Consider the following 17,446-nt stretch of genomic DNA (forward strand, 5'->3'; position numbering starts at 1 on the left):
AGATCATCATTAACAGGAAAAAGCAAGAATAATGGAATGTTATCTAATTAAATCTACCGATGTTGAGGGGATTAGATTTAGAAATGAGTGACTAAAACTAGTAGCAGAGGTAAATAATTTGAATAACATAATATCTTTTGACAACAGAAAAAAGAGGATATAAAATGTTGACGGGCAAGAACAAGAAATGTGTCTTGTCACCTAAATGTGTTAACATCATATACAAAATTAAATGATAGGAAGTCCTTTCTGAAAATGACTTTCTCTGCTATAGCCATGGAAGAGGAATCTGGAAGCTAAGAAGTACAAATAAGAAGAGAACAGAAACTTTTGAAATGTGATGCTACAGAAAAATGTTGAAGATTGGATGGATAAATCGCGTAATTAATGTAAGGGTTATGAATCGAATTATGGAGAGGAATTATGCCTTAGTTTGATTAGAAAGGGGGTTAGATTTTTGGGTACTAAAGATAATTCATTTGGCAGTGGTGGGATGTATGGGTGGGAAGAGAAACACAGAGAGAGAGAGAGAGAGAGAGAGAGAGAGAGAGAGAGAGAGAGAGAAACTACAGAGTGAGACGGAGGTTTGTAAACAGTAAACAGGTTCAAGTGATCTCAATGCTGACTACAGTAGCTATTCAGAAAAGGAAGCTTTTTGTGCAAGATAGTTTAGTGTGGAGTGTTGCTTCAAACTAGTTGCGAGCTAAAAACAAAAGAAACTATGTTTAAATACAAATTCCGAAATTTTTACTATCAAACTGAGTTGGCATATACGTTCTGGAGTATGTTTTCACAAATCGGTCAAATAATTAGTTTGCAATCGTTTAAAATATTCAACTATCATTTATATAACGACAGAAACAAAGCGTTCATCTCTGTATCTATAGGATTCTCCCGATAGAGGGAAAATCACGAAAGTACTTAGAAGACGTTTGGTATAACCAAAAAGTCGTCCTGACACCATTTACATACAGACCGCAACTGGAGACTGTTTTAATCTTTGCCTGACGACCATAGGATAGACAGTCTTAACAGGTAGCCAAGATACATAAGGTTCAACACCATTTTCTGTTGTTACGTTCCAAGAGACAAGGACATAACCATACAGGAAATACCGTTGTCCTTTCTTGCAACTGCCAGAAGGCTCTGGCTCTGAGCACTATGGGACTCAACTGCTGAGGTCATTAGTCCCCTATAACTTAGAACTAGTTAAACCTAACTAACCTAAGGACATCATAAACATCCATGCCCGAAGCAGGATTCGAACCTGCGACCGTAGCGACCGTAGACTGCCAGAAGGACTATGCGTCAAGCACCATACACAATGTGCTTCGATCATGTTATATATACACCTAAAGCGACACACCAGTCATGGATGCAGTGGTTCAAATGGTTCAAATGACTGAGCACTATGGGACTCAACTGCTGAGGTCATTACCCCTAGAACTTAGAACTAGTTAAACCTAACTAACCTAAGGACATCACAAACATCCATGCCCGAGGCAGGATGGATGCAGTGCCCACATCACATCAGAGGAAGGAGTGCATTAGCAAGTACGTCAATATTACCACTGCACTGCGTATCAGTAGAGCACCGGACCCTTCACCTGTGAGCTCTAGTCTGTAGTGCAAAGTGATAACGGATGTGTTTTGATATGATGTCAGTCAGAAGCAGTTGCGATACATCAAACATCTGCGGAAGAGAGGCCTTCAGGCAGAACAGTGTTACTGAGCAGAATACGTTTTGGCGAGCACTCAGAAGTTTATGTCTTTCTCTATGGATTGTGATGGCACGAATTTTAGAATATTGCATTTAGGAATTTCAAATATATCCCTTCGGCAGATTTAGTAGATGCATCTGGCAATATACGACCACACAGGGCACGTAAAGTGGACTAACATCGCGTCACAAAGAAATGTACGTGTAGAACAGCAGTCTCGAAATCTTAAGGTATAAGATGCAGCATTTTTTGATGCGCCTCTTGGAATAATTTATTGCTGCCTGGAACAGCCTCCTCATTCCTCTCTTGAGCTGAAAAAGGCTTTATACAAGTAGTGCAGTGCATTTGCTAGGGGCCCCACAAAAGCTGCTATCAGAAGTACTGCTACCCACCTCGCAATGTGAAAGTAGTGCCGCACAGATACATACTATCATGGACAATGTGAATACGTAGTTATCGTTCACTTTCACAGACAGAATTTGTTCCGCAAGCGTCAGTTTTCTTTCAACGGTGTTGTACAGACTGTTTGGACGACTCCTCACCACTTCACCTTTCCAAACGCGAACCGAAAACTGATCTTCAGAATTAATCTCAACCATCGTTGGTGAGAAATATTGATTTTCTGCTCCGATTTTATGTGCATTTTACGGGTGTCATATGCGTAAATGGCCATCGGAAGGCACATAGGCGAGTACATCCGAAGCCTTTTTGACAGCCTTACAGAGTGTAAGGATGTCAAAGACTGCAGAATCGCGGTCGAGAAAGGAGGAGATTTTGCGTTGAGTTAGCAAACCGACATCATAATACTTTCTACAGCAACAGAAACAAGTTAATTAGTCCGAAGCTGACAGATGTGATTCAGTTTCAACGCGCCGACTTTAACGTCTAAATTGACATATATATTTGCAGTAACTGACATATCGTATGTACCAATCTAAACATTAAAAATTACTAGACGATAAGGAAATGAAGTCAGTTAAAGGCAGATAAAGTTATACAGAGTGTAAACTATAAGTTGACAATCAGAATAAATCGAAAAATAAGCTCCACAAGAAAAAATGAATAGAATCCAAAGTGGATTATTTTCGGGGTGACATCTGCTGGTGCTAAATTTAGACCGCCACCCCAGCACCCTGGGGCTGGGGCGAGTGGCAACTTTAAAATTTCAAATTGGAACCCCCCTTTTTATTGTGGAATCGGATTCTACATAAAAAAAACTACGTACATTTTGTCTTCAACATTTGCTTTGATTCTTGGTGGTTGGCGCTGCAATTCAAGAAAATCCATGTTCTCATTTTTGGGTGGGAAATGGTTACAGATAAATAAAAAGTACTTATTTTGTTCGTAAATTTTGATTCGCTAAAAATAAAACACTCTCTCTGTCTCCTCAGAGGGTGGGGTTTGAGAGAGAGGAATTAGAATTTTACAAGAGTTGACCCACACGCTCTATTAATTTTTTCCGCAGATTCGGATATATTTTGTTTGTTTCGTGGTCATGAGGCCACACAACTTTTAATTATCAAACAGATCATCTAACTAGCTAACTAACCAAACATCCTACTTTTTATTTACCCGTGACCATTTTCCACGCAAAAATGAGGACATAGATTTTCTTGAATTGCAGCGCCAACTACCAAGGATCAAAACAAATGTTTAAGACAAAATGTACGTACTTTTTTATGTGAAATCTGATTCTTCAATAAAAATTGGGGTTCCCGTTTGAAGTTTTAATGTTGCTTCTTACCCCACCCCCAGGGGGCTGGGGTGGCGGTCAAATTTTAGCAACAGCAGATGTCCCCCTCGAAAATAATACACTTGATTCTACACATTTTTTTCGTGTGAAGCTTATTTTTCGAGTTATTCTGGTTTGTCAACTTAAAATTTGCACCCTATATAGCATCTACGTAGTGGAAGAAAATAGCGTTACGAACGTTTGAAAACGTTTCGAAAACGTATCATTTTGGGTTTGCCTATGGCCAACAGCCAAATTGTGCCATTTTCAGACGTGTGGGCGTTTCTATGGGGCACTAGCCCAATAGTGTACTATATGAGAACATGAGCGACACCACACAAATTATCATAATTCTGGGAGAAAGTTAATCACCATACTAACTCAGGACTGCCCTATTAGTCTATTCCATACCAAGAAAATTGTAATACCCTCATAACCGCATTTGAAATTCGGGGACTGGAGACGGTCTCAGTACGACACGCGATGTAATTCAACTCCATTAATTGGAGACCAATAGGAGACAGATTATTAACTCGCCATCACGTGAACAGGATGCTGCTAACATCACAATACAAACGGTTATGTCTGGGATGGGTCATACTTGCTGCATGGAGCTGTTTATTGGTTTATACATTTTTTTTTTACTTTAGTCTGTTTTGAAGATACTAAATCAGGTGCAGTATTGCAAATGTGTTAGTATGTCTCAGAATTATGCTGCTTAACGAAAGTAAAATAAATAGGAAGGAAGCAAGAGAAAAAGAAAGAGGAGGAGTAGTTACGTTTAAAGTAATAATTTTCACATTCTACGCTTTGGCTGCATGGCAGAGAGATATATTCTCGTCCCAAATAGAAAACCCACATGCGACTCCACCATAGTACTGCAAGCCATTGCTACATCATACATTTTGCAATTCTACAATACACTGTACAAAAATACATTACATTACACATCAAGGCACCACACAACTCAACTTGGTCTCAGAAGCAGAATTTGTTTTGCTCATTGTGTTAGATTGTTTTCTCCTGATTCGTTAAGGCATAATTCTGTACCTCAGGATTCACAGAGGCTGTGCCACGTTGTCGTCCCAGGTGCTGAGGTGGGGATATGGCTGCCACGTCCTGACTCCTTCGCAATGACAATGTCGTCGTGTGCTCTGGCTTGATGCGCCTCATTCCCAAAGTGTATAGCTTCTAGTCTGTTTCTCGGCTATGTAGCATTGTACATCGTAATATGATGTGTTTACTGCAAGGAAGTTCAGTTTCTACTTTACCTCCTCATTCCTAATTGTGCTACTGATTGGCGATTACCTAAGATGGTCTTGTCTCTGTCTCTAACATCTTGTCTATTGGCAGATTCCCAGATGATGCTGTCTGGGGTGCCGTTTACTCCAAATTCACGGGTGTTTGGCACAAAAATGTTTCAAATGGCTCTGAGCACTATGGGACTCAACTGCTGTGGTCATAAGTCCCCTAGAACTTAGAACTCCTTAAACCTAACCTAAGGACATCACACACATCCATGCAGAAGGCAGGATTCGAACCTGCGACCGTAGCAGTCGCACGGTTCCGGACTGCGCGCCTAGAACCGCGAGACCACCGCGGCCGGCTGTTTGGCACATTTTTAGTATCTGGACAGAGAGTGTATTGCTCTCTTGGACAGCTACAAATATGGCATTCTTGTTTTTCCTTTGACTTAGGAAATAACTGGTACTCTCACCTAGTTCCACCCTGTTCCAGATTTCTGGCCATTCTCTAGCAATTCATGCTTTTAATCCCTTCTTCGATGGGGGTCTTGAGTCCAGTACCTCCTCCACTATATTATACCTTACCTTGTTGAACCAATGCTCGACCACTCTCTCTGTCTCTCTCTCTTTCTCTTGCCGCGGTACGGACTACTGGTTGATGCTGTGCTAACATATTGAACGATGGATCACGATTCGACTGTAATTCACCATTGTCTCCAGGATGACACCAAGTGATGAGGATATTTTCTGTAAGAATCTTGGACAGGTTCGCTCGTATTATTCCTAACAATATATTGATTGTGATCAACTCACTTGGCCACAATATGACCCTCATATATTCTCAATTTGTGCAGGACCAACTAGGTCATCAGCTCCATCCCGTGGCTACATAAATAATACCCAAAGCCTGTTACGATACTTGTTGACCACCGTCGCTCGCAAGAGGATACAGTGGTTGCATCCATCAAGGTAGTCCCAAATTTCAGACCGAACATGGTGCACTGTCTTACTGACAACAACAAATTGTTCTTTTCGATTCATTTTCTAATCACTGAGTAGTACTACATAGTCTGTCAATATTTGAAGTTTCATTTCAGTGCTTCCCAATTTCTACGTGCTAAATCCGTTTTCTGGTGAATATATACATGTATCGCTACCACATAGTGAGGTTATATATACAACACTAATTTCTTTAAATTTCTATTGGAAATTTCAAAATTATCGTAAACTCGATTTTAAGTTCTTGATAGTCCTCTTCCATATTTTACTTGTGCTTCTTCAGGTCATCTACATTTCATGAAGGAGTAAGCTGGCTATAGTGACCAACATAAGGAAAATGTTGTTTTCTCTCAACTCATTTCGAAGATAAGTTCATGAAATACATTTGTATAAATTATACAGTGTCTAACTATTGTCTTCTTGCAGCAGAAAAGAGCGGTTAAATGGAAGTCTGCATAATGGCGACTTTGCCCAGTATATAGGACAAAGTGGCCACAAACAGGGAAGAAAAATAACATGCAGGGAAAATGTTGGGCAGTGTGAACAGCAAGAGATTGTAAAATGAAGGAGCTACACGTTAGTGGAATGAAATGTATTTCAGTTTAAGAAAAAAATTTTAATATGTTAATAATTTACCAAATTATGCAAAAGATTCAGTTTATAAGTTACGCAATGAAACTCGTCATCTTTTCAGAGTCAAGGAAGATGCAAATGTCAAGTATTAATACAATATTTACACATAAACATGTCATCTTACCACAACCAGCATATTCATCGTGCAATTAGAGCATCTACCCTAGCCTTCATTGTCCTTAGAGTTGGAGGTGGTTTCAATACAATACAAACATTCAGTATACTCGTCTTCTTCAGTGCACTCTCCAAAACGCTGCTCCTGGCACCTCACTGGCCTCCTTTAGCTGTTGCATCTTTGCTTTCATGTTGTGTATTTAAGCAGGTTTGGACCTTTTATTCTTTACGAACGTTTCTAGTGGCTTGCTTCTTCTCTTGTTAATATGGATTGCTTTCTCAAATTTATCTTTTAACAGTTCAGTTCTGTACGGGCCCAACGTTATTATTGTTGACTTGCCACTTCTTTGGCTTTTGTTTTTTGTTGTTATTGTGGGTCTAATTTTAATTCTGGCAGAGGCAGAGTGTCTTGGACTTACCGCTAAACAGGACGATTGTGTCGCCGTTTCATTTATATCAGTCAAAAATGGGCCTATGTTGTTGTCATTGTCACTCACTATCTCCTTTAGGCAGAACACCATTTTCATCGGCACCTTTTCTTTTCTTACAGCATCCAATATCAGTTACATAGCTATGGAATCCCTTAATTGTTGTAGAGATTTTTAAAATAATTTTACAGCGTCTTAAAACTTATCAGTAAATAAAAGAATGTACCTCTCTACAATGTTGTTAATGTATTATCCGCAATGTCACGATAGTTGTAGTGATTTTTTAAGTAATTAGATAGCACTTTAAGACACATCAGTAAATAAGAGAACGGATCTATCCTCATGTTGAAAATACACTATTTGGAACCCCATAATCGTTGCAGTGAATTTTTAAATACTCGGACAGAATTTTAAAACATATCACGAAATAAAAGAACTTACCTCTCCTCCAAGCTGTTAATACGCTATTGCCTTAGCATACTTACTTTATGAAATCCAGCTGTCTTATTATCAAATGAATTGTCTTGGAGGAAGGTAAATTTACTTTAAAAATATGTTTGGACAAACTCGCGAGATGGCCACTTCGCCGTTCCAGGCGATGTTAAATGTTGTCTGAATACAAAATTACACGCGATTTACAAGGCGAAAATATAACCCTTTGTCGGCATTGTAGCAACTAAATGTCACAACCTACACTTCTTTCATTGAAATTATATGGTTCCAAACACCATCTCAAGTCTCAAACATCATCCTTCGTACAAATCTTCATCCGTCGCTTCGCTCAGCATATATTCATTATACATGTTGAGAGTTATCAGTGTCGCCAGCACCTTACGGTTTGATTTCATTAAAGCCCTGTGCCTGGGTGTTAGGCAGGATTTGCAGTTTCGTTTGATGGTTAGATGTCATTCGAACACAGTTAAAGAGCCTCTGCATCTACATCTACACCTACATCATACTCCGCAAGCCACCTAATGGTGTGTCGCGGAGGGCACTTTTGTACCACTAACTGAGTTTTCTAACCCTGTTCTACTGTCGAATAGCCTCTACAATACACTTTGAGTAAGGGCGAATGCCAAGTGGCCTGAGGCATGAATGTGAATTTGGACTGAAGAGCGAGCGGTTAGAATAGTCTGTACAATTGTGCAAAGCCACTGTGCCAGGGTTGTGTGGCGGTGGTGTGGCGCTTCTTACTACTGAGCAGAAGGTCAGGGTTCGAATCGCAGTTTAGGTACAAATTTTCATTCGTCGCTTCACTCTGCGTATACAGGGTGTTACAAAAAGGTACTGCCAAACTTTCAGGAAACATTCCTCACACACAAAGAAAGAAAATATATTTTGTGGACATGTGTCCGGAAACGCTTACTTTCCATGTTAGAGCTCATTTTATTACTTCTCTTCAAATCACACTAATCATGGAATGTAAACACACAGCAACAGAACGTACCAGCGTGACTTCAAACACTTTTTTACAGGAAATGTTCAAAATGTCCTCCGTTAGCGAGGATACATGCATCCACCCTCCGTCGCATGGAATCCCTGATGCGCTGATGCAGCCCTGGAGAATGGCGTATTGTATCACAGCCGTCCACAATACGAGCACTAAGAGTCTTTATATTTGGTACCGGGGTTGCGTAGACAAGAGCTTTCAAATGCCACCATAAATGAAAGCCACGAGGTTTGAGGTCAGGAATTGGTCCGCCTCTACCAATCTATCGGTCACCGAATCTATTGTTGAAAAGCGTACGACCACTTTGACTGAAATGTGCAGGAGCTCCATCGTGCATGAACCACATGTTGTGTCGTACTTGTAAAGACACATGTTGTAGCAGCACAGGTAGAGTATCCTGTATGAAATCATGATAACGTGCTCCATTGAGTGTAGGTCGAAGAACATGGGGCCCAATCAAGACATCACCAACAATGCCTGCCAAAACGTTCACAGAAAATCTGTGTTGATGACGTGATTGCACAATTGCGTGCGGATTCTCGTCAGCCCACACATGTTGATTGTGAAAAATTGCAATCTGATCACGTTGTAATGCTGCCTCATCCGTAAAGAGAACATTTGCACTGAAATGAGGATTGACACACTGTTGGATGAACCATTCGCAGAAGTGTACCCGTGGAGGCCATTTAGCTGCTGATAGTGCCTGCACACGCTGTACATGGTACGGAAACAACTGGTTCTCCCGTAGAACTCTCCATACGTTACCTTGTACAGCAGCAACTTCTCTGACGCTGACATTAGTGTTATCGTCAACTGCACGAAAAGTGGCCACGTCCATTGCAGGTGTCCTCGTCGTTCTAGGTCTTCCCCAGTCGCGAGTCGTAGGCTGGAATGTTCCATGCTCCCTAAGACGCTGATCAATTGCTTCGAACCTCTTCCTATCGGGACACCTTCGTTCTGGAAATCTCTCTCGATACAAACGTACCGCGCCCCGGCTATTGCCCCGTGCTAGTCCATACATCAAATGGGCATCTGCTAACTCGGCATTTGTAAACATTGCACTGACTGCAAAACCAGTTCGTGATGAACACTAACCTGTTGATGCTATGTACTGATGTGCTTGATGCTAGTACCGTAGAGCAATGAGTCGCATGTCAACAAGCACCGAAGTCAACATTACTTTCCTTCAATTGGGTCAACTGGCGGTGAATCGAGGAAGTACACTGCATACTGACGAAACAAAAATGAGCTTTAACATGGAAATTAAGCGCTTCCGGACACATGTCCACATAACATCTTTTCTTTATTTGTGTGTGAGGAATGTTTCCTGAAAGTTTGGCGTGCCTTTTTGTAACACCCTGTATATATTTTTAATACATGCAAATGAATTTGTCATTTACCCTACATCAGACATATAGAAAACAGAAATATATTTACGTGCAGAGGAGCACGTGCAACTATCACCACAATGCGAAAGGTATCTCTGGAAATAGTTTTAAGTGTTCGTCATTAGTCTGCAGTAATCTCCAAAAGAATAAAACAACTGTCCTCTTTAGCCACCCTGGCCACTACCGTCATCCTTACAATTATTCAGCTTTCCAGAAATTCATCCCCATTTGAGATTTTCCTTGACATTTAGGTTCCACTGTATTGCAAACAAATAATCAACAGCAGCATAGCCCACAACTACGGTAGTCCATTCCTTTTGATCCTTTCAGCTAGCGTGTAAGTCCCGAAAGCTGGTCTGCGGGGAGGCTTTTAATTTATGCGACTGGTCATTTGCTGAGATACACGGCACCTCTCGGACGCACCTGCCGGGGGCAGCGCTAGAGCCCTCCTCGGCGAGCTGTTTTATAGCTACTGTTTAATTATTCATGGAGTATGCAAATCTCTCATCAATATGAATGAAACAGTAGGTGCACTTTTGCAAACACCATTCTATCATACTGCAGACACATATTAATTTGTAGGGAATACTGAAACCCCGTTGTGGGACGGACATGACACGCCACTTCATTGCTGCAGCAGCTCACCTCTGTCTTCTCCATTTTTTTTAACATTTTCGCGTCAGTGTAAGCGCACGCAAAGGGACCATTTTGCCGTTCGCAGCTCATCAGCTGCACACAGGCACCGACGGGCCGCCTGTTGATTCAGCCGACACTCGCGTTATAAACGGCACGCGTGGGAACCCAGCAGGAAAGTCAGGCAAATATCTGTGTAAACGGCGCTTCCTCATATCGGACACGGCTGACCGCCTTCAGACTAAATAAGACTAATGAAACACTGTTTGCTTCACGATTTCTCTTGCGAATACCAAAAGGATATTACCTAAATTGGTGACGCCACAACGAAATAAGACGCAGAGGGAGCACTGAAAAACAGTTCAGAAGAGCACTACGTCGATTTTAGATAGGTTAGTGGAGATTTGAAAGCAGCGTTGCTACAATAAATAACGAAACTTTCATTCCATTCAGAATTAATGTTCATCATCAACACCACTATCGGATGTGCCCTCCACTCTTGTAGTCGTTGTGGCATTGAAGAACACCATTGGAATGTCATCTTCATAAATCTTATGACATGACTGAAACACATTCATTGAACCTTCACGTTGACTGCTCACTGGAGTTTGGTCTGAAAGTGTACTTCATCTCATTGTATCCCAGACCCACTCTGTGGATGATAAGTGGGTTACTGTGCAGGCTAGTCTGGGATCCATGCACTCTTCAAGGCGTTTGTCAGTGGACTTGCAAGACTGCTAATCGTGAAAGATATGAGGCCAGTGCTTACTATTCTTGCCACGTACTTACTGCCAAATGTGTTCTGTTCTTATATATATACACCCACACTCTGACTACAGTAACTGGAAATATATGTGTCTCGAGAATTCCTGCTTCTTGTGACCTTTCACCATGTCATCCATGGGCATGCTGACGTCGATTTGGCCTTCAAAACCAAAAGTATGATCCCATCTTTAACACCACATAATGCCACTTAGTATCCCAGTTGATTTTTGGCTCTACATCGCACAAGTCTGTGTGGCCTGTGGTATGATATCAGAGATAAACGACGCAAGGCTAGATGAGATCTCAACCAAGTCTCCACTAATGTAGTCATGGTGACCCTTTGCCTGTAATATTTCCCCAGATTTCACCTATTTGTCGCGGCCAGTCGAACATGCCAACCCTTTCATATGGTGTATTGTTTCTGGCATTATCCGTATACAGATGCCCCAGTAGTCACCATAGCCCTCTACGTGAAGGCATTTTACTCAAATTGATCACAGAATGCTCTCCATCTGCAATCAATACAGCATTTCACATTTAGGCACATACTGGACACATCTCCTCCTTCATATTTTCCTCCCTCTGTCCAACTTATACCCTCATTTCTACCTATCTCCTCCTCCCCCTTATTCTATCCGTACCTGCATGTGTTCTCCCCTTCTATTTGTCCTTTTCTTCCTGGCCCTCTCTCTGACCATGTCATCTTCCTCCTCCCTCTAACCATATTACACTTCTCTTCGTCTCGCAACAGTGGTAACAGAAGTTTATCGATAACTGGGGATCATTCACTCCCTACTTCATACACGCGACACTCTTAAAATATTGCTTCAACCTTACACAGGCGGCGACCTGGTTCCTACACGCCCCAGCGCTTCCGACAAGTGTTCTCATTTTGCGATCCAGAACATTTTCATCTGCTCAGATTTTAGCCGAACTATTATGCAGCAGGCACTTTCATTGCACATTTCCCAGTAACTCCTCGGCTTCCAGTAACCTATTCAGACGTATATCTCAAAAATTCTGCCATGGGATAGCCGTTTGCTTGGTCCCCATTGTGGTAGACCCCGACAACAACACATTTTGGATAGTAATAGGTCTAAAACAACGTCTCTACGCTGGAGAAATTCCTTTGTCACTCACATAAGGGTATCTGGCTGTGGAGTCCAAACTAACTGATAGGATGGGCCCCTGGCCACAGCGAGGAATAATACATCGACTGAGAATGTAGTATCTTATCAAAAGTATTTGAACATCCCCATGCAATGCGAAAGCTAGTACTAAATGTCGCGGGAAACAGAACTGGCAGTATAATACGTGGAGAGTATAGCGTTTATTTGTAGAGAAGCAGTAAGAGCAGAATGGGTCGGTTGAGCTCTGCGGCTTCGTACGTGGATTACTCTTTGGATGTCACGTAAGTAACAAATCCATCAGTGACATTTCAACCCGTACACGTCCCCCCACTAGTTACAATTTGTAACGAGACTCGTTCGACGAGGCAACATGTTTTCAGCCATCAATAGTCCAACGTCGGTGTTGATGGGCCCAGGCGAGGAGTAAAGCTTTGAGTCGTCTAGTCGTCAAGGGTACACGAGTGGGCCTTCGGCTCCGTAACCCCATATCGATAATGTTTCGTTGAATGGTTCGCACGCTGACACTTGTTGATGGCCCAGCATAGAAATCTGCTGTAATTTGTGGAGGGGTTGCACTTCTGTTACACTGAACGATTGTCTTCAGTCGTCGTTGGTCCCATTCTTGCAGGATATTTTCCGAGCCGCAGCTTTGCCAGAGATTTGTTGTTTTGCCGGATTACTGATATTCGCGGTACACTCCTGAAATTGTCGTGCGCCAACTGTAACACAACGTCAACCTTACTTAAATCTTGGTAACCTGCCATAGTAGCAGCAGAAACCCATGTAACAACTGTGCCTTACACGTGTCTTACGCAGGCGTTGCCGACCGCAGCGCCGTATTGTGACCGCTTCCATATCTCTGTATCTGAATACGCATTCCTCTACTAGTTTCTTTGGCGCTTCAGTGTACGTGTGTGCGTGACTGTCGGCAGGTGATCAGCTACGACAGCGAGCGCGGCGGCGTCAGCGTGGTGACGGACAAGGGCGAGCAGACGACGTCGCGGCTGCTGCTGCAGAAGGCGCGGCCCTCCGACTCGGGCCACTACACGTGCCGGCCCAGCAACGCGGACGTCGCCACCGTCACCGTGCACGTGCTCGACGGTGAGTGCGGCCAGTCTGCACGTGCCTACCTGCCGCCCACTTGCTCTGCTCCTGAGGCCCCACAAACGACATTCGTCAGTGACGCTGCCTCCATACAAATAATTATGCTCGGCCTCTAAATTCTCTTTGAAATTCTGAAAGTAGCAGGGGCAATATAAAGAGAGCGAAAGACTGTTTACAAGTTATACAGAAACCAGACGGCATCTATAAGAGTCGGGGGGCATGAAAGAGAAGCAGTGGTTGAAAACGACAGGGTTTTAGCGTATGTCCTATATTATTCAGTCGGTGCATTGAACCAGCAGTAAACGACAGATGTGCGGCTGGTCCCGGCGGAGGTTCGAGTCCTCCCTTGGGCATGGGTGTCTGTGTTTGTCCTTAGAATAATTTAGATTAAGTAGTGTGTAAGCTTAGGGCCTGATGACCTTAACAGTTAAGCCCCATAAGATTTCACACACATTTGAATGAACGACAGACAGAAAAGGACTGCAGTTGAACGGAATCGACACTGCCTTCGAAGTAGGATATAAGATGAACGTCAACAAAAGCAAAACAAGGATAATGGAATGTCAGCGAATTAAAACAAGTGACGCTAAGGAAATTAGACTAGGAATGAAGACACTTAAATGAGTCGACAATTTTTGCTATTTGGGCAGCAAAATAAGTGACGATGGGTGAGGTAGAGACGATATGAAATACAGTCTGGAACCGCGAGACCGCTACGGTCGCAGGTTCGAATCCAGCCTCTCGCATGTATGTGTGTGTTGTCCTTGGGTTAGTTAGGTTTAAGTAGTTCTAAGTTCTAGGGGACTGATGACCTCAGATGTTAAGTCCCATAGTGCTCAGAGCAATTTGAACGATATAAAAAGTAGATTGGCAGTGACGCCGGCCGGAGTGGCGGAGCGGTTTTAGGCGCTACAGTCTGGAACCGCGCGACCACTACGGTCCCAGGTTCAAATCCTGCCTCGGGCATGGATGTGTGTGATGTCCTTAGGTTAGTTAGGTTTAAGTAGTTCTAAGTTCTAGGGGACTGATGACCTTAGAAGTTAAGTCCCATAGTGCTCAGAGCCATTTGAACCACTGGCAGTGACAAGAAAAGTATTTCGGAAAAAGATACATTTGTGAACATCGAATATCGATTTATGTAGTAGACAAGTATTTGTTTGGAGTGTAACCATGTACGGAAGTAAAACATGGACCATAAAAAGTTAAGCAAAATGAGAATAGAAGCTTTGGAAATATGGTGCTACAGAAGAATGTTGTAGATTAGATGGGTAGATCACTTAATTAATGAGGAGGTACCTAATAAAATTGGCTCAAATTGATCAAATGAAGGCATCGGTGGACAGGACACATTCTCAGACACCGAGCGGTCACCAATTTAGTATTGGAGGCAAGTGTGTGGGCGGTATAAATCGTATAGGAAAGCCAAGAGATGAATCTTGAGTTTTTTGCCGATGACATTGTGATTCTGTCAGAGACAGCAAAGGACTTGGACGAGCAGTTGAACGGAATGGACAGTGTCTCGAAAGGAGGCTATAAGATGAACATCAACAAAAGCAAAACAAGCATAATGGAATGTAGTCGAATTAAGTCGGGTGATGCTGAGGGAATTAGATCAGGAATCGACATTTAAAGTAGTAGAAGAGTTTTGCTATTTGGGGAGCAAAATAACTGATGTTGGTCGAAGTAGGGGGGATATAAAATGTAGACTGGCAATGGCAAGGAAAGCATTTCTGAAGAAGAGAAATTTGTTAATATCGAGTATAGAGTTAAATGTAAGATTTAAGTGTCAGGAAGTCGTTTCTGAAAGTGTTTGTATGGAGTGTACCCATGTATGGAAGTGAAACATGGACGATAAGTAGTTTCGACAAGAAAAGAATAGAAGCATTCGAAATGTGGTGCTACAGAAGAATGCTGAAGATTAGATTGGTAGATCACATAACTAATGAGGAGGTATTGAATAGAATTGGGGAGAAGAGGAGTTTGTGGCACAACTTGACCAGAAGAAGGGATCGGTTGGTAGGACATGTTCTGAGGCATCAAGGGATCACCAATTTAGTACTGGAGGGCAGTGTGGAGGGTATCTGATTAGTCATTTATCCGTTGAGATCTAGGTCGATATCACATTTAGTAATCGCCAGGAATGTATTTACTTACTGAAAGAAATAAGTGCGAAACTTGACCTGGAAATCCCAACAGGAAAAACCAAGACAATGGCCTTCTTGGGGAAAGAGTATATTATAACCAAAATAGTGATACATCATAGAATCGTAGAGCAACTAAACCACTTCACTAACTTAGGATGTGAGCTGGAATGTGGCTACAGCAAAGATATACAACCTAAGCTTAATAAATTCAGCAAATTACGTAAAAAATAAACGGAAACCTTAAAAACAAAACATGGAAAAATACTCTGAGTAAATTCTACAAAACATTACTGTAAAACACTCAGGAAATATTTGCTGGACACACTCTTTATTTTTGTTGTAGCTTCATAACACTGGAAGTATGTACAATAAGAAACTCCAGATCGTGATGCAATCTATAGAGAACAGACAAAAACTGCGAAGAACATTGCAAAAATAAAAGTACACGGTTTTACGAGTAAGTACTGGAACAATGATTATACAGCTGAAAAGTGTAGGGAAGGAGATAGAATGACAGAGGAAGTGGTCTTTTAAATACATGTTGTAAATTGTGTGGCAGAACTTTAAAAAACAGACCATCTCCAATCGCTGAAACTGCGTTGTCGATATGGTTCTGTCAAAGGAAGAGTAGACTGATTTTCACTTTGACACAACAAATACAAAAACACCTTGGATTCAACTTACCAACATTTCTTCCCTTCACTCACTACCAAGCAGCTTTTAATATAGCAGAAACAAACAAAATGTGGAAAATTTTAAAAAGTAGAGGCATCCCATCTGATCTTGTTAGAACTATACAGAGTTTGTATATGAGTAACAAAATACTAATAAAGAGAGCGTAAATCATACCTGATATGGCTGAGATGAACCAAGGAATTAGATAAATGTGTCTCATTTCAACCCATTCCTTTTAATACATACATCGAACACGTAAATGAAGCTGGGGTAGAGACAGTATGACATTTTAAAATTAGTAATGTTGATGTTAAAGACACGACTTTTGGTGGACGACCGAATAATTGTTAATTACATTAAGAAGTTTTACAAGAAGATTTTTAAGAAACGTAGCCAGAAAATGCACTCTGAATATCTCCATTACGAACTCAGAATCAGTGGCAGTTTTTACACTCCATCACATACATCTTAAGAGTTAAATTAACAAGCGGATCATAGAGAAAAATAATATACTTCAATACTGACGGTGCAGTATTGCATAGGGAGCAAAAACATAAAATAAGTTAGATCTAATTAACTATTTTTGTGGTTCAGTACACAAAACGTTGGGGAAACTTTCCACAGAGATTACACAAGTTCTGCAAGAATATGGCTACACCTGATCTACTCAATCAGTGTCAAAAGTGGATCCTTAAGAATAGAAATGAGAGGAGAAAGGAAGTATTTCACTATGCACGTGGCTTGATAAACCTCTATGGATAAAATGGGAAATGATGGCATTCTAGCTAAACCGAAAATGCAAAACTTAACTAGAGCAATAAAAGAATATCAGATAAGATTGAAAGAACAAGACAGTACTGCAGATGCAAGTATCATTAAAGCTATAAAATCATATAAACTAGGAGATAAAAAGGCTTTAGGAAGACCAATGAAAAGATTGCCTGGCCATTTCTTTAAAGAAATAGAACAGACCAAAAGTCCCAGTCCTGATGATGATATGAGCTGTTTACATAAAGGAAAACCATTTTTATGCTTCTCCGTTTTCGTCTGCACCACAGTCAAGAATTTAGTAAACGAAGGCGACGTTTTCATATGTAAGATGTTTTTATGTAGACCTCTTCTTCGTTAGACAAGTCGCTAGGGGTTTTTAACCCATTGTCGTGTGTTTTTACATAGGTATAGCACACTTAATTATCGCCACAAGAAGGCTAGGACTAGTTACCCAGAACATGAGGCACACATATTAAAACGGCAGCGTTTTCCCGTGACATGCTTCGGTTCGTTTT

At 41.5% G+C, this 17,446-nt stretch overlaps 1 protein-coding gene across 1 annotated transcript in view; it reads left to right on the top strand.

Moving 5' to 3' along the window:
• The window catches only part of LOC124616428 (zwei Ig domain protein zig-8-like), a 255,924-nt gene that overhangs the window by 195,208 nt on the left and 43,270 nt on the right, over positions 1-17,446 (top strand). Inside the window, exon 4 of the mRNA XM_047144736.1 lies at positions 13,170-13,338. Within this exon, the coding sequence (XP_047000692.1) occupies positions 13,170-13,338 (169 nt within the window). The remainder of the gene's footprint in view (positions 1-13,169; positions 13,339-17,446) is intronic.

The sequence above is a fragment of the Schistocerca americana genome, chromosome 5 (assembly GCF_021461395.2).
Source record: "Schistocerca americana isolate TAMUIC-IGC-003095 chromosome 5, iqSchAmer2.1, whole genome shotgun sequence".
Lineage (NCBI taxonomy): Eukaryota > Metazoa > Arthropoda > Insecta > Orthoptera > Acrididae > Schistocerca > Schistocerca americana.